Here is an 18,365-nt window from a genome sequence, read left to right as displayed (position 1 = left end):
CTATTTGCATTACCACCCCCCCCCCTTCTTCTACGCTGCTGCTACTCTCTGTTATTATCTATGCATAGTAACTTTAATAATTTTACCTACATGTACATATTACCTCAATTACCTCGACACCGGTGCCCCCGCCCATTGACTCTGTACCGGTACCCCCTGTATATAGCCTCCACATTGACTCTGTACCGGTACCCCCCTGTATATAGTCTCCACATTGACTCTGTACCGGTACCCCCTGTATATAGCCTCCACATTGACTCTGTACCGGTACCCCCTGTATATAGCCTCCACATTGACTCTGTACCGGTACCTCCTGTATATAACCTCCACATTGACCCTGTACCAGTACCCCTGTATATAGCCTCCACATTGACTCTGTACCGGTACCCCCGGTATATAGCCTCCGCATTGACTCTGTACCGGTACCCCCCTGTATATAGCCTCCACATTGTCTCTGTACCGGTACCCCCTGTATATAGCCTCCACATTGACTCTGTACCAATACCCCCTGTATATAGCCTCCACATTGACCCTGTACCGGTACCCCTGTATATAGCCTCCACATTGACTCTGTACCGGTACCTCCTGTATATAACCTCCACATTGACCCTGTACCAGTACCCCTGTATATAGCCTCCACATTGACTCTGTACCGGTACCCCCTGTATATAGCCTCCACATTGACTCTGTACCGGTACCCCCCTGTATATAGCCTCCACATTGTCTCTGTACCGGTACCCCCTGTATATAGCCTCCCACATTGACTCTGTACCGGTACCCCCCTGTATATAGCCTCCACATTGTCTCTGTACCGGTACCCCCTGTATATAGCCTCCACATTGACTCTGTACCGGTACCCCCTGTATATAGTCTCCACATTGACCCTGTACCGGTACTCCCTGTATATAGTCTCTACATTGACACTGTACCGGTACCCCCTGTATATAGCCTCCACATTGACTCTGTACCGGTACCCCCTGTATATAGCCTCCACATTGACTCTGTACCGGTACCCCCCTGTATATAGCCTCCACATTGTCTCTGTACCGGTACCCCCTGTATATAGCCTCCACATTGACTCTGTACCGGTACCCCCCTGTATATAGCCTCCACATTGACTCTGTACCGGTACCCCCTGTATATAGCCTCCACATTGACTCTGTACCGGTACCCCCTGTATATAGTCTCCACATTGACCCTGTACCGGTACTCCCTGTATATAGTCTCTACATTGACACTGTACCGGTACCCCCTGTATATAGCCTCCACATTGACACTGTACCGGTACCCCCTGTATATAGCCTCTACATTGACACTGTACCGGTACCCCCTGTATATAGCCTCTACATTGACACTGTACCGGTACTCCCTGTATATAGCCTCCACATTGACTCTGTACCAGTACCCCCTGTATATAGTCTCCACATTGACTCTGTACCGGTACCCCCTGTATATAGCCTCCACATTGACTCTGTACCGGTACCCCCTGTATATAGCCTCCACATTGACTCTGTACCGGTACCCCCTGTATATAGCCTCCACATTGACTCTGTACCGGTACCTCCTGTATATAACCTCCACATTGACCCTGTACCAGTACCCCTGTATATAGCCTCCACATTGACTCTGTACCGGTACCCCCGGTATATAGCCTCCGCATTGACTCTGTACCGGTACCCCCCTGTATATAGCCTCCACATTGTCTCTGTACCGGTACCCCCTGTATATAGCCTCCACATTGACTCTGTACCAATACCCCCTGTATATAGCCTCCACATTGACCCTGTACCGGTACCCCTGTATATAGCCTCCACATTGACTCTGCACCGGTACCTCCTGTATATAACCTCCACATTGACCCTGTACCAGTACCCCTGTATATAGCCTCCACATTGACTCTGTACCGGTACCCCCTGTATATAGCCTCCACATTGACTCTGTACCGGTACCCCCCTGTATATAGCCTCCACATTGTCTCTGTACCGGTACCCCCTGTATATAGCCTCCACATTGACTCTGTACCGGTACCCCCCTGTATATAGCCTCCACATTGTCTCTGTACCGGTACCCCCTGTATATAGCCTCCACATTGACTCTGTACCGGTACCCCCTGTATATAGTCTCCACATTGACCCTGTACCGGTACTCCCTGTATATAGTCTCTACATTGACACTGTACCGGTACCCCCTGTATATAGCCTCCACATTGACACTGTACCGGTACCCCCTGTATATAGCCTCTACATTGACACTGTACCGGTACCCCCTGTATATAGCCTCTACATTGACACTGTACCGGTACCCCCTGTATATAGCCTCTACATTGACACTGTACCGGTACTCCCTGTATATAACCTCCACATTGACCCTGTACCAGTACCCCCTGTATATAGCCTCCACATTGACTCTGTACCGGTACCCCCTGTATATAACCTCCACATTGACCCTGTACCGGTACCCCCTGTATATAGTCTCGCTATTGTTATTTACTGCTGCTCTTTAACTATTTGTTATTCTTATCTCTTACTTTTTTGTTTGTATTTTTTTCAAACTGCATTGTTGGTTAAGGGCTTGTAAGTAAGTGTTTCACTGTAAGGTCTAAACCTGTTGTATGATTTGATTTGATTATATTGACCCCAGACAGATAATGTGTAGTGATAGTGAGGGTGGACAAGGCTGGTAGGATAGTATTGACCCCAGACAGATAATGTGTAGTGATAGTGAGGGTGGACAAGGCTGGTAGGATAGTATTGACCCCAGACAGATAATGTGTAGTGATAGTGAGGGTGGACAAGGCTGGTAGGATAGTATTGACCCCAGACAGATAATGTGTAGTGATAGTGAGGGTGGACAAGGCTGGTAGGATAGTATTGACCCCAGACAGATAATGTGTAGTGATAGTGAGGGTGGACAAGGCTGGTAGGATAGTATTGACCCCAGACAGATAATGTGTAGTGATAGTGATGATGGACAAGGCTGGTAGGATAGTATTGACCCCAGACAGATAATGTGTAGTGATAGTGAGGGTGGACAAGGCTGGTAGGATAGTATTGACCCCAGACAGATAATGTGTAGTGATAGTGAGGGTGGACAAGGCTGGTAGGATAGTATTGACCCCAGACAGATAATGTGTAGTGATAGTGAGGGTGGACAAGGCTGGTAGGATAGTATTGACCCCAGACAGATAATGTGTAGTGATAGTGAGGGTGGACAAGGCTGGTAGGATAGTATTGACCCCAGACAGATAATGTGTAGTGATAGTGAGGGTGGACAAGGCTCTCTTAGATTTGAATGACTCATCTGTGTGAGTCACACTGCATCTTGGTACATGGAACATTTCCAGCTTCTGTTAACATGTAAGACTGAAGAACTCTGCTACCAGGAACAAAACACAGGTCTTTACCCACCAGGGACACATCATGGAATACAACATCTGTTCAGGAGTATGTTAACCGCATGATGGCAGGGTCCAACATACAGTGGACCTGTTGTGGTCCTGTTGTGGACCTGTTGTGGTTCTGTTGTGGACCTGTTGTGGACCTGTTGTGGTCCAACATACAGTGGTCCTGTTGTGGTCCAACATACAGTGGACCTGTTGTGGTTCTGTTGTGGACCTGTTGTGGTCCTGTTGTGGACCTGTTGTGGTTCTGTTGTGGTTCTGTTGTGGTCCTGTTGTGGACCTGTTGTGGTCCTGTTGTGGTTCTGTTGTGGTCCTGTTGTGGTCCTGTTGTGGTTCTGTTGTGGTTCTGTTGTGGACTTAGTGTTTTATTACTGAAGGTAGGCCTTCCATCATTGGCCAGAGAAAGCAGAATCAGAAGCACAATATGGACATTTATAAATTGATTTGATGCGTAGTGGAATCTGGTCACATATTGCTAGACAGGTTGATTCATTATAGTAATTGATTGATTTATTGATTAGGTGTTTGTAAAAGGAATCCTGTTTGGGTGTTGTGGCAGTGTTCTACTCCCTCTCTCTCTCCCTCATCTGTTTCCTCCAGTAGAAAGAGAGAAAGTGAACCAGTGACTAACGTCTAAATGCTGGCTTCACATGCTACGTAAATGTGTTTCCTTCCTGGCAGCAGAGTTCTTCAGTGTTACATGTTAATAACAGAAGCTGGAAGTGTTCCATGTACCAAGATGCAGTGTGACTCACACAGATGAGTCACTTCAGATCTAAGACAGCCTGGTCCGCCCTCACACGGTGAGAGCGTTGGGCTAGTAACCGAAAGGTTGTTTGATCGAATCCCTGAGCTGACAAGGTAAAAGTCGTTCTGCCCCTGGACAAGGCAGTTAACCCACTGTTGCTAGGCCGTCATTGTAAATAATAATATGTTCTTAACTGACTTTCCTAGTAAAAGTTTTAAAAATGGAGCTATAAATAAGCTGACGGGAATTCAATTCAGGGGGATTGGTTCTAGAATCATTGGAAGATTTCAACTTTGTAGAACGTGAGGAAAGGTTGTTGTGTGTAAAATCCTACCCTCATCAGTGGTTTAATTCCAGTCCATTCTCCTTTATGGGAGATGTATTTTTCTTACATCATTACTAGAAACATGTCCGAGATCTTGTCCAAAAACAGAGAGGTGTTGCAAAGGGGATCTCACAGCTTGTTCTGTCCTGTTTCTGGGCCTCATTTAACTGTTGATATCAGCCTGCTTATCTCATTGGGGAGGATTGGCACTATTACATCCCTAGTTCCTATGGAAACACACATCCAGTCAGGGCTGGTTGTACCATCTACTTATTATTACTGTAGAGCCATACAGGTATATTTAATGTAGGTGGTCATTACTGTAGAGCCATACAGGTATATTTAATGTAGGTGGTCATTACCATAGAGCCATACAGGTATATTTAATGTAGGTGGTCATTACCATAGAGCCATACAGGTATATTTAATGTAGGTGGTCATTACCATAGAGCCATACAGGTATATTTAATGTAGGTGGTCATTACCATAGAGCCATACAGGTATATTTATTAATGTAGGTGGACATTACTGTAGAGCCATACAGGCATATTTTATGTAGGTGGACTTATTTTGTATCATTCATTTCTATTAGGCTCAAAACAATGTGAAACACAACCAAAACGAACTGTAAATACATCCAACCAGTTTGGAAAGTCACCATGTTGTCATTGCATGTCAGTAGTATGGGACCAAATACTAAACTTTTGGCCACTTTATTTATAAGAATCTTTAGCGGGAACAATCATTTTGACCTCTACCTTTTGGGGAAAAAATATATTACTTTATAAACAAAATCAATTTCTCCGAGCAATTGTATTAGTATAAAATAATATAATTCACCACATTATTGGAGCATACAATATACTGTAGCTCAGTCATTATTGCTGATCTGTATCAAGGCTGTCAATCATTTCAGAGCGCAGTGCATTTGTAATGGACGTCGTTCAGTGAACGATAACCTTGTCTGAGACCTGAAGATTTGTGTTAGCAATGCAAGCCAATACCAAGGCTTTAGGTCTTCAGGTTATCACAGTCAGGATAAGGCTTTAGGTCTTCAGGTTATATACAGTCAGGATAAGGCTTTAGGTCTTCAGGTTATATACAGTCAGGTCTTCAGGTTATATACAGTCAGGATAAGGCTTTAGGTCTTCAGGTTATATACAGTCAGGATAAGGCTTTAGGTCTTCAGGTTATCACAGTCAGGATAAGGCTTTAGGTCTTCAGGTTATCCCAGTCAGGATAAGGCTTTAGGTCTTCAGGTTATATACAGTCAGGATAAGGCTTTAGGTCTTCAGGTTATCACAGTCAGGATAAGGCTTTAGGTCTTCAGGTTATATACAGTCAGGATAAGGCTTTAGGTCTTCAGGTTATCACAGTCAGGATAAGGCTTTAGGTCTTCAGGTTATATACAGTCAGGATAAGGCTTTAGGTCTTCAGGTTATCACAGTCAGGATAAGGCTTTAGGTCTTCAGGTTATCACAGTCAGGCTTTAGGTCTTCAGGTTATCCCAGTCAGGATAAGGCTTTAGGTCTTCAGGTTATATACAGTCAGGATAAGGCTTTAGGTCTTCAGGTTATCACAGTCAGGATAAGGCTTTAGGTCTTCAGGTTATCCCAGTCAGGATAAGGCTTTAGGTCTTCAGGTTATCCCAGTCAGGATAAGGCTTTAGGTCTTCAGGTTATATACAGTCAGGATAAGGCTTTAGGTCTTCAGGTTATCACAGTCAGGATAAGGCTTTAGGTCTTCAGGTTATCACTTCCTGACAACTGCTCCAAACATCAGAATTATGTACCCAGACTACCTCCAGTCGCAACCATCACACCGCCACACCTCTATCTGCCACAGGGCTCACCAGGTTGTAGTCCTAAAACCCAGAAATGAGTTACCTCTAGAGAAATTAATGGGGAAAGAATAGGGTTTTGGGCGAAAATTAGGTCTGAGGTTAAGACAGGCTTAGGATATCTTATAAATGAAAGGTAATATCAGTCACCTAACATGACCTTTATGAATTATGAAGCCTGTATGTGCTTTATATGTTGTTTTTTGTATTACATAAATGGTTCAAAATTCACAAAAAGTGATGAAAACTGACGAAAACTATCTCATAGAACAAAACATATTAGATCTCCTAAGCCTGTGTTTACCACATACCTTAGTTTCAGCGTTTATCTAAAAAAAAAAAACGTATTTCCCATAGATCTTGTCCAACGAACCATGACGGAGTTATTGCCTACAAAATGACGCCATTCTACTTCCTCTATTGAGCATGTCGACGAGACATGGATCTGACGCCTGCGCAGAAGCTAGCGTGAGTCTGAATCGTCGATAGGGAGACTGTCGGAGCGAAGAATCTAGAGTGATGGGACCTGAGTGAAGGAACAGCCGCGAGTGATCCCTCCTCAAGCCGGTTATGACAGGTACATTTCAGCCTTCTATGCGTTCGGTTATTGCTTTAACGGTTTTTTTAACGGGTTTATAGTGGAAACGACTGTAATAAGCTATCTGATGTGGGTTACATAATAGTGGTGGAAATATGATTCGTTGTATGGCATTTCAACATCTGGAAGTGACATTTAAAATGAGAAAATGTCTTGATCTACTGTGTCAACGTTTAGGGTCGGATTAACTGTCGAGTTTTGTATTTATTTTTGAAAGAACTAGACAGAAGACGTGTTGTCAGACTCAGATCAATAGTGTTTGTAGTTTTGTAAATAGACAGTTGACTTCCCAATCTCAACTTTATTTAGCCTATAGCATGCGCCTGGTGTGGCGTGGAAATCCAAAGCAAATCCGTTTACTTTGACGATAACAGCTTGTAGCCTAATCGATGACATGGTTGGATGCTATTATCTTAGATAAAAGATGTCTCAAGGGGACTGAGAAAGCAAGACGAAGGAAGGACGTGTGTGTCAGAGCAGTATGGCGTCATGCCTTACGTCCTTGGGTAGAGCGGATTCACATTCAGCACCATGGACAGCGATAGCTCTCGCTCTCTCTCTCTCTCTCTCTCTCTCTCTCTCTCTCTCTCTCCTCTCTCTCTCTCTGTCTCTCTCTCTCTCTCTCTCTCTCTCTCTGTCTCTCTCTCTCGCTCTCTCTCTGTCTCTCTCTTTCTCTCTCTCTTTCTCTCTCTCTCTCTCTCTCTCTCTGTCTCTGTCTCTCTCTCTCTCTCTCTCTCTCTCTCTCTCTCTCTCTCTCTCTCTCTCTCTCTCTCTGTCTCTCTCTCTCTCTCTCTAGCTCTGTAGTCGCAGTCATTGAGTTATAAAAGAAGGTCGCATTTTGCCGGTTTACAATACGTGTTCACCGCCGGCAAATAGCACTTGTTTCCTTCGTGTCTCGGTTTAAATGTTAATTATTTGAGATTTTAGAATGGGGTTAGGTTCCAATCGGTGAGAGAACATGATCAAAACAAGATCAGGTGTATTGAACCACTGGCATCCACATGACCTTATAATCGGTACGACAGAGGTTATTATATCGGCTACGTTGTCGTATCTGTTGTGTTTGTTTACTTGACAACTGGGTTTGTGTTTACATGGAATATTACCCATCAAAGCATTGGATTGGAACAGATGACGCTGTGGGCTCTTCAGAGACGTATTTATTATGTATGATAGAGATTGTCAAGGAGTACACAAACTATACATATTGCATATCTCATTATTAGCATTTTTCATAATACTAAATGTTGAATATTTAGTCATTATTTTGCCATAAGCACATTCGATTTTATTTGACCTTTATTTTAAAGACCAAGGTCTCTTTCACAGAAAAGCCCTGCATACACATCATATACAAAATACAAAAAATACAACTACATCATTCCACACTGACTACATTTAGACAACAGAACTGTTATTAATTCAGATAGTCTACATCAAATCCAGCAGGTAGCGTAGCAGGTTGCAGGCAGCAGGTAGTAGGCAGCAGGTAGAAGGCAGCAGGTTGCAGGTAGCTGGTAGCAGGCAGCAGGTAGCAGGTAGCAGGCAGCAGGTAGACGGTAGCAGGCAGCAGGTAGTAGGCATCAGGCAGCCGGTAGCAGGCAGCAGGTTGCAGGCAGCAGGCAGCAGGTAGCAGGCAGCAGGTAGCAGGTAGTAGGCATCAGGCAGCAGGCAGCAGGTAGCAGGCATCAGGCAGCAGGTAGCCGGTAGCAGGCAGCAGGTAGTAGGCAGCAGGTAGCATGCATCAGGCAGCAGGCATCAGGCAGCAGGTAGCAGGCAGCAGGTTGCAGGTAGCGGGCAGCAGGTTGCAGGCAGCAGGCAGCAGGTAATTGGCAGCAGGTAATAGGCAGCAGGCAGCAGGTAGCAGGCAGGACGTAGCAGGTAATAGGCAGCAGGTAATAGGCAGCAGGTAGAAGGTAAAACAGGTAATAGGCAGCAGGTAATAGGCAGCAGGTAATAGGCAGCAGGCAGCAGGTAATAGGAACAGGTAAAACAGGTAGTAGGTAGCAGGCAGCAGCTAATAGGCAGCAGGTAATAGGCAGCAGGTAATAGGCAGCAGTTAGAAGGTAATAGGCAGCAGGTAGAAGGCAGCAGGCAGAAGGTAGCAGGTAATAGGCAGCAGGTAGAAGGTAGTAGGTAGCAAGCAGCAGGTAATAGGCAGCAGGTAGCAGGTAATAGGCAGCAGGTAGAAGGTAGCAGGCAGCAGGTAGAAGACAGGAGGTAGCAGTTAATAGGCAGCAGGTAGAATGTAAAACAGGTAGCAGGCAGCAGGTAATAGGCAGCAGGTAGAAGGTAAAACGGGTAATAGGCAGCAGGTAATAGGCAGCAGGTAATAGGCAGCAGGCAGCAGGTAGAAGGTAAAACAGGTAATAGGCAGCAGGTAATATGCAGCAGGTAATAGGCAGCAGGCAGCAGGTAATAGGAACAGGTAAAACAGGTAGTAGATAGCAGGCAGCAGGTAATAGGCACCAGGTAATAGGCAGCAGGCAGCAGGTAGAAGGTAAAACAGGTAATAGGCAGCAGGTAATAGGCAGCAGGTAGAAGGTAAAACAGGTAATAGGCAGCAGGTAATAGGCAGCAGGTAATAGGCAGCAGGTAGCAGGCAGCAGGTAGCAGGCATTTGGCAGCAGGTGATTGGCAGCAGGCAGCAGGTAGAAGGTAATAGGCAGCAGGTAATAGGCAGCAGGTAGCAGGCAGCAGGAAATAGGCAGCAGGTAGATGGTAATAGGCAGCAGGTAGAAGGTAGCATGCATCAGGTAGAAGGTAATAGGCAGCAGGTAGATGGTAATAGGCAGCAGGTAGAAGGTAGCAGGCAGCAGGTAGCAGGCATCAGGTAGAAGGTAATAGGCAGCAGGTAGCAGGCAGCAGGCAGAAGGTAAAACAGGCAGCAGGTAATAGGCAGCAGGCAGCAGGCAGCAGGTTATGGGTAGCAGGTAATAGGCAGCAGGTAAAACAGGTAGCAGGTATCAGGCAGCAGGTAATAGGCAGCAGGCAGCAGGTAACAGGCAGCAGCTAATTGGCAGTAGGTAGCAGGTAATAGGCAGCAGGTAATAGGTAGCAGGTAAAATGGATAGCAGGTAGAAGGTAACAGGTAGCCCTTATGTCCCATGTAACCACGATGTGATAGAAACCTGCCCTTATGTCCCATGGAACCACAATGTGATAGAAACCTGCCCTTATGTCCCATTTACCACGATGTGATAGAAACCAGCCCTTATGTCCCATTAACCACAATGTGATAGAAACCTGCCCTTATGTCCCATGGAACCACAATGTGATAGAAACCAGCCCTTATGTCCCATGGAACCACAATGTGATAGAAACCTGCCCTTATGTCCCATTAACCACAATGTGATAGAAACCAGTCCTTATGTCCCATGGAACCACAATGTGATAGAAACCAGTCCGTGATTGGGAGTCCCATTGGGTGGGAGCACAATTGGACCAGTGTCGTCCGGCTTTGGCTGGGGTACGACATCATTGTAAATAAGAATTTGTTCTTAACTGACTTGCCTAGTTAAATAAAGTTTACAATATAAAATATATATATAAAAACAATGGTTATACACCCTGGACTGAGCTGATGTGGATTTGTTTATCCTGCATGTTGTTGTTTCTACATCAGCAGCAGCTTGAACATTACTATTCAGGAGGCAGAAACACACCCTAATATCCTGAACAGGTAGCAGGTAACAGGTAGAAACACACCCTAATATCCTGAACAGGTAACAGGTAACAGGTAGCAGGCAGAAACACACCCTAATATCCTGAACAGGTAACAGGTAGAAACACAACCTAATATCCTGAACAGGTAACAGGTAGCAGGTAGAAACACACCCTAATATCCTGAACAGGTAACAGGTAACAGGTAGAAACACACCCTAATATCCTGAACAGGTAACAGGTAGCAGGCAGAAACACACCCTAATATCCTGAACAGGTAACAGGTAGAAACACAACCTAATATCCTGAACAGGTAACAGGTAGCAGGTAGAAACACACCCTAATATCCTGAACAGGTAACAGGTAACAGGTAGAAACACACCCTAATATCCTGAACAGGTAACAGGTAACAGGTAGAAACACACCCTAATATCCTGAACAGGTAACAGGTAACAGGTAGCAGGCAGAAACACAACCTAATATCCTGAACAGGTAACAGGTAGAAGGTAGCAGGCAGAAACAGAACCTAATATCCTGAACAGGTAGCAGACAGAAACACAACCTAATATCCTGAACAGGTAGCAGGCAGAAACACAACCTAATATCCTGAACAGGTAGCAGGTAGCAGGTACCAGGCAGCAGGTAGCAGGTAGCAGGCAGAAACAGAATCTAATATCCTGAACAGGTAACAGGCAGCAGGTAGCAGGCAGAAACAGAATCTAATATCCTGAACAGGTAACAGGTAGCAGGCAGCAGGTAGAAGGCAGAAACAGAACCTAATATCCTGAACAGGTAACAGGTAACAGGTAGAAGGCAGAAACACACCCTAATATCCTGAACAGGTAACAGGTAGCAGGCAGAAACAGAACCTAATATCCTGAACAGGTAGCAGGCAGAAACAGACCTAATATCTTGAACAGGTAGCAGGCAGAAACAGAACCTAATATCCTGAACAGGTAGCAGGCAGAAACAGAACCTAATATCCTGAACAGGTAGCAGGCAGCAACACAACCTAATATCCTGAACAGGTAGAAGGCAGAAACAGAACCTAATATCCTGAACAGGTAGCAGGCAGCAACACAACCTAATATCCTGAACAGGTAGCAGGCAGAAACAGAACCTAATATCCTGAACAGGTAACAGGTAGCAGGTAGCAGACAGAAACACAACCTAATATCCTGAACAGGTAACAGGTAGCAGGCAGAAACACAACCTAATATCCTGAACAGGTAACAGGTAGCAGACAGAAACACAACCTAATATCCTGAACAGGTAACAGGTAACAGGTAGCAGACAGAAACACAACCTAATATCCTGAACAGGTAGCAGACAGAAACACAACCTAATATCCTGAACAGGTAACAGGTAGCAGGTAGCAGGCAGAAACACAACCTAATATCCTGAACAGGTAGCAGGTAGCAGGTACCAGGCAGCAGGTAGCAGGTAACAGGCAGAAACAGAATCTAATATCCTGAACAGGTAACAGGTAGCAGGCAGCAGGTAGAAGGCAGAAACAGAACCTAATATCCTGAACAGGTAACAGGTAACAGGTAACAGGTAGCAGGCAGAAACACACCCTAATATCCTGAACAGGTAACAGGTAGCAGGCAGAAACAGAACCTAATATCCTGAACAGGTAGCAGGCAGAAACAGACCTAATATCTTGAACAGGTAGCAGGCAGAAACAGAACCTAATATCCTGAACAGGTAGCAGGCAGAAACAGAACCTAATATCATGAACAGGTAGAAGGCAGCAACACAACCTAATATCCTGAACAGGTAGCAGGCAGAAACAGAACCTAATATCCTGAACAGGTAGCAGGCAGCAACACAACCTAATATCCTGAACAGGTAGCAGGCAGAAACACAACCTAATATCCTGAACAGGTAACAGGTAGAAGGTAGCAGGCAGAAACAGAACCTAATATCCTGAACAGGTAGCAGACAGAAACACAACCTAATATCCTGAACAGGTAGCAGGCAGAAACACAACCTAATATCCTGAACAGGTAGCAGGTAGAAGATACCAGGCAGCAGGTAGCAGGTAGCAGGCAGAAACAGAATCTAATATCCTGAACAGGTAACAGGTGGAAGGAAGCAGGTAGAAGGCAGAAACAGAATCTAATATCCTGAACAGGTAACAGGTGGAAGGAAGCAGGTAGAAGGCAGAAACAGAACCTAATATCCTGAACAGGTAACAGGTAACATGTAACAGGTAGCAGGCAGAAACACACCCTAATACCCTGAACAGGTAACAGGTAGAAGGCAGAAACAGAACCTAATATCCTGAACAGGTAGCAGGCAGAAACAGAACCTAATATCCTGAACAGGTAGCAGGCAGAAACAGAACCTAATATCCTGAACAGGTAGCAGGCAGCAACACAACCTAATATCCTGAACAGGTAGCAGGCAGAAACAGAACCTAATATCCTGAGCAGGTAGCAGGCAGCAACACAACCTAATATCCTGAACAGGTAGCAGGCAGAAACACAACCTAATATCCTGAACAGGTAACAGGTAGCAGGTAGCAGACAGAAACACAACCTAATATCCTGAACAGGTAGCAGGTAGCAGGCAGAAACACAACCTAATATCCTGAACAGGTAACAGGTAGCAGACAGAAACACAACCTAATATCCTGAACAGGTAACAGGTAACAGGTAGCAGACAGAAACACAACCTAATATCCTGAACAGGTAGCAGGCAGAAACACAACCTAATATCCTGAACAGGTAACAGGTAGCAGGTAGCAGGCAGAAACACAACCTAATATCCTGAACAGGTAACAAGTAGAAGGTAGCAGGCAGAAACACAACCTAATATCCTGAACAGGTAGAAAGTAGCAGGCAGAAACACAACCTAATATCCTGAACAGGTAGCAGGCAGAAACAGAACCTAATATCCTGAACAGGTAACAGGTAGCAGACAGAAACACAACCTAATATCCTGAACAGGTAGCAGGCAGCAACACAACCTAATATGCTGAACAGGTAACAGGTAGCAGGTAGAAACACAACCTAATATCCTGAACAGGTAGCAGGCAGAAACACAACCTAATATCCTGAACAGGTAACGGGTAGAAGGTAGCAGGTAGCATACAGAAACAGAACCTAATATCCTGAACAGGTAGCAGGCAGAAACACAACCTAATATCCTGAACAGGTAGCAGGTAGCAGGCAGCAGGTAGCGGGTAGCAGGCAGAAACAGAATCTAATATCCTGAACAGGTAACAGGTAGCAGGCAGCAGGTAGCAGGCAGAAACAGAATCTAATATCCTGAACAGGTTTCAGGTAGCAGGCAGCAGGTAGCAGGTAGCAGGCAGAAACAGAATCTAATATCCTGAACAGGTAACAGGTAGCAGGCAGCAGGTAGCAGGCAGAAACAGAATCTAATATCCTGAACAGGTAACAGGTAGCAGGCAGCAGGTAGCAGGCAGAAACAGAACGTAATATCCTGAACAGGTAACAGGTAACAGGTAACAGGTAGCAGGCAGAAACACACCCTAATATCCTGAACAGGTAGCAGATAGCAGGCAGAAACAACCTAATATCCTGAACAGGTAGAAGATAACAGGTAGCAGGTAGCAGGCAGAAAAAGAACATAATATCCTGAACAGGTAGCAGGCAGAAACAGAACCTAATATCAAATCAAATCAAATCAAATTTATTTATATAGCCCTTCGTACATCAGCTGATATCTCAAAGTGCTGTACAGAAACCCAGCCTAAAACCCCAAACAGCAAGCAATGCATGTGAAAGAAGCACGGTGGCTAGGAAAAAGTCCCTAGGAAAAACTCCCTAGAAAGGCCAAAACCTAGGAAGAAACCTAGAGAGGAACCAGGCTATGAGGGGTGGCCAGTCCTCTTCTGGCTGTGCTGGGTGGAGATTATAACAGCACATGGCCAAGATGTTCAAATGTTCATAAATGACCAGCATGGTCAAATAATAATAATCATATCCTGAACAGGTAGCAGGCAGAAACAGAACCTAATATCCTGAACAGGTAACAGGTAGCAGACAGAAACACAACCTAATATCCTGAACAGGTAGCAGGCAGCAACACAACCTAATATCCTGAACAGGTAGCAGGCAGCAACACAACCTAATATCCTGAACAGGTAACAGGTAGCAGGCAGCAACACAACCTAATATCCTGAACAGGTAGAAGATAACAGGTAGCAGGCAGCAACACAACCTAATATCCTGAACAGGTAGCAGGCAGAAACACAACCTAATATCCTGAACAGGTAGCAGACAGAAACACAACCTAATATCCTGAACAGGTAACAGGTAGCAGGTAGCAGGTAGAAACACAACCTAATATCCTGAACAGGTAGCTGGCAGAAACACAACCTAATATCCTGAACAGGTAACAGGTAGCAGGCAGAAACACAACCTAATATCCTGAACAGGTAACAGGTAGCAGGTAGCAGGCAGAAACACAACCTAATATCCTGAACAGGTAACAGGTAGCAGGTAGCAGGCGGAAACACAACCTAATATCCTGAACAGGTAACAGGTAGAAGGTAGCAGGCAGAAACAGAACCTAATATCCTGAATAGGGACAGATGGGTGATTCAAAATGGGAGCAACACTGTGGCTGATCATTCAGCATTCTATCTCTCTCCCATAATAAAACGGTTTATATGTGTGTGTATGTGTGTGTGTGTGTGTGTGTGTGTGTGTGTGTGTGTGTGTGTGTGTGTGTGTGTGTGTGTGTGTGTGTGTGCAGGCAGTGGCACCTGGTGTGTGTGAGGTTAGTGTGGTGCTCTCTCTCTCTCTAGACAGAGCTGAGGTGAAAGGGTCAGGATGGCTTCAGCCTGTGCTGAGATCTGTGGGTCAGACTACGCTGAACAGACGCAGCACGACCAGCGATATGGCGTCAGATCATACCTCCACCAGTTCTACGAGGAGTGTACTGCCTCCATCTGGGAACGCGATGAAGATTTTCAGATTCAGAGATCGCCTAGTCGGTGGAGCTCTGTCTTCTGGAAGGTATGATACATGAGAGAAGAGATATTGGGAGGGTATTGGGCCAAGGTTACTGTAAACATCCTGACATGGTCTGGTCTGAGTAGTGTATTGGGCCAGGTTACTGTAAACATCCTGACATGGTCTGGGTAGTGTATTGAGCCAGGTTACTGTAAACATCCTGACATGGTCTGGGTTGTGTATTGGGCCAGGTTACTGTAAACATCCTGACATGGTCTGGGTAGTGTATTGGGCCAGGTTACTGTAAACATCCTGACATGGTCTGGGTAGTGTATTGGGCCAGGTTACTGTAAACATCCTGACATGGTCTGGGTAGTGTATTGGGCCAGGTTACTGTAAACATCCTGACATGGTCTGGGTAGTGTATTGAGCCAGGTTACTGTAAACATCCTGACATGGTCTGGGTAGTGTATTGGGCCAGGTTACTGTAAACATCCTGACATGGTCTGGGTAGTGTATTGGGCCAAGGTGCTGTAAACATCCTGACATGGTCTGGGTAGTGTATTGGGCCAGGTTACTGTAAACATCCTGACATGGTCTGGGTAGTGTATTGAGCCAGGTTACTGTAAACATCCTGACATGGTCTGGGTAGTGTATTGGGCCAGGTTACTGTAAACATCCTGACATGGTCTGGGTAGTGTATTGGGCCAGGTTACTGTAAACATCTGCCTGTTAAGGTCTGTCTAGTGTTAGGAACCCTGATCCTGTCTCTCTCTCCCCCAGGTCTGTCTAGTGTTAGGAACCCTGATCCTGTCTCTCCCTCCCCCAGGTCTGTCTAGCGTTAGGAACCCTGATCCTGTCTCTCCCTCCCCCAGGTCTGTCTAGTGTTAGGAACCCTGATCCTGTCTCTCCCTCCCCCAGGTCTGTCTAGCGTTAGGAACCCTGATCCTGTCTCTCCCTCCCCCAGGTCTGTCTAGTGTTAGGAACCCTGATCCTGTCTCTCCCTCCCCCAGGTCTGTCTAGCGTTAGGAACCCTGATCCTGTCTCTCCCTCCCCCAGGTCTGTCTAGTGTTAGGAACCCTGATCCTGTCTCCCTCTCCCCCAGGTCTGTCTAGCGTTAGGAACCCTGATCCTGTCTCCCTCTCCCCCAGGTCTGTCTAGTGTTAGGTACCCTGATCCTGTCTCTCCCTCTCCCCTAGGTCTGTCTAGCGTTAGGAACTCTGATCCTGGTGACAGGCCTCATTGTCCTACTGGTGGGCTACACCACCCCGACTAAGATGGAAGCGTTCGGGGAGGACGAGCTCCTCTTCGTGGACAGCCATGCTGTGCTCTTCAACCGAGCGCTGGACGTGTGCAAGCTGACGGGCGCCGTGCTGTTCTGCGTGGGTGGCAGCCTGATGGCCGTAGGTCTCCTCCTCTCCGCCTTCTCTAAGACCTACTCCAAGGAGGAGCTGTACCTGCAGCAGAAGTTTAAGGAGAGGCTGGTTGATATCCAGAATACGGTCCATCCCATCACCAGAGCCCCTACTCCTGGGGAGAGTAAGATCCCTGTCACCCTGTCTAAAGTGCAAAGTGTCCAGCCCAACTCAGAGACATAACAGTTATCAATGTAGTAGTGAGAGGTAGATCATCAGTGGTGTTCATGTGTCCTTGTTCCTAACCCTTCTAAAGGTCAGCTTACGGCATCTTAGTACTACTCCTTAAAAACAAACCCTGTGTATCCAGCACTTACGCTAGTGGCTGCAGGAGGAATCGCACAGCTCCTTTCATGTAACGTTGAGTTATAAAGGCTGCAGGAGGTTTCACACAGCTCCTTTCATGTAACGCTGTGTTATAAAGGCTGCAGGAGGTTTCACACAGCTCCTTTCATGTAACGTTGAGTTATAAAGGCTGCAGGAGGTTTCACACAGCTCCTTTCATGTAACGTTGAGTTATAAAGGCTGCAGGAGGTTTCACACAGCTCCTTTCATGTAACGCTGTGTTATAAAGGCTGCAGGAGGTTTCGCACAGCTCCTTTCATGTAACGCTGTGTTATAAAGGCCGCAGGAGGTTTCACACAGCTCCTTTCATGTAATACTATGTTATAAAGGCTGCAGTCATGTAACGCTGTGTTATAAAGGCCGCAGGAGGTTTCGCACAGCTCCTTTCATGTAACGCTGTGTTATAAAGGCCGCAGGAGGTTTCACACAGCTCCTTTCATGTAATACTATGTTATAAAGGCTGCAGTCATGTAACGCTGTGTTATAAAGGCCGCAGGAGGTTTCGCACAGCTCCTTTCATGTAATACTGTGTTATAAAGGCCGCAGGAGGTTTCACACAGCTCCTTTCATGTAACTCTGTGTTATAAAGGCTGCAGGAGGTTTCACACAGCTCCTTTCATGTAATACTGTGTTATAAAGGCTGCAGTCATGTAACGCTGTGTTATAAAGGCCGCAGGAGGTTTCGCACAGCTCCTTTCATGTAACGCTGTGTTATAAAGGCCGCAGGAGGTTTCGCACAGCTCCTTTCATGTAACGCTGTGTTATAAAGGCCGCAGGAGGTTTCACACAGCTCCTTTCATCTAACGCTGTGTTATAAAGGCCGCAGGAGGTTTCGCACAGCTCCTTTCATGTAACGTTGAGTTATAAAGGCTGCAGGAGGTTTCGCACAGCTCCTTTCATGTAACGCTGTGTTATAAAGGCTGCAGGAGGTTTCGCACAGCTCCTTTCATGTAACGCTGTGTTATAAAGGCTGCAGGAGGTTTCGCACAGCTCCTTTCATGTAACGCTGTGTTATAAAGGCCGCAGGAGGTTTCACACAGCTCCTTTCATGTAATACTGTGTTATAAAGGCTGCAGGAGGTTTCACACAGCTCCTTTCAT

At 45.8% G+C, this 18,365-nt stretch overlaps 1 protein-coding gene across 2 annotated transcripts; it reads left to right on the top strand.

Moving 5' to 3' along the window:
* The first annotated feature begins 6,792 nt into the window (after positions 1–6,792).
* Positions 6,793–17,801, top strand: LOC115190621 (neurensin-1-like). Of its 2 annotated transcripts, XM_029748797.1 has the most exons (3): positions 6,793–6,890; positions 15,358–15,568; positions 16,705–17,801. In XM_029748797.1, exons 2-3 carry the CDS (start codon positions 15,383–15,385, stop codon positions 17,101–17,103), a joined length of 585 nt encoding a protein of 194 aa, XP_029604657.1. In that variant the 5' UTR covers positions 6,793–6,890; positions 15,358–15,382; the 3' UTR covers positions 17,104–17,801. The 2 variants fall into 2 exon arrangements, with proteins under 2 accessions (XP_029604657.1, XP_029604656.1); XM_029748796.1 differs by lacking the exon at positions 6,793–6,890 and having other exon boundaries at positions 15,341–15,568.
* Positions 17,802–18,365: the final 564 nt, after the last annotated feature.

The sequence above is a fragment of the Salmo trutta genome, unplaced genomic scaffold (assembly GCF_901001165.1).
Source record: "Salmo trutta unplaced genomic scaffold, fSalTru1.1, whole genome shotgun sequence".
NCBI classification, from domain to species: Eukaryota; Metazoa; Chordata; class Actinopteri; order Salmoniformes; family Salmonidae; genus Salmo; species Salmo trutta.
The sequence above is the reverse complement of the archived record's forward strand: the minus strand, read 5'-3'. Positions and strand labels throughout refer to the sequence as shown.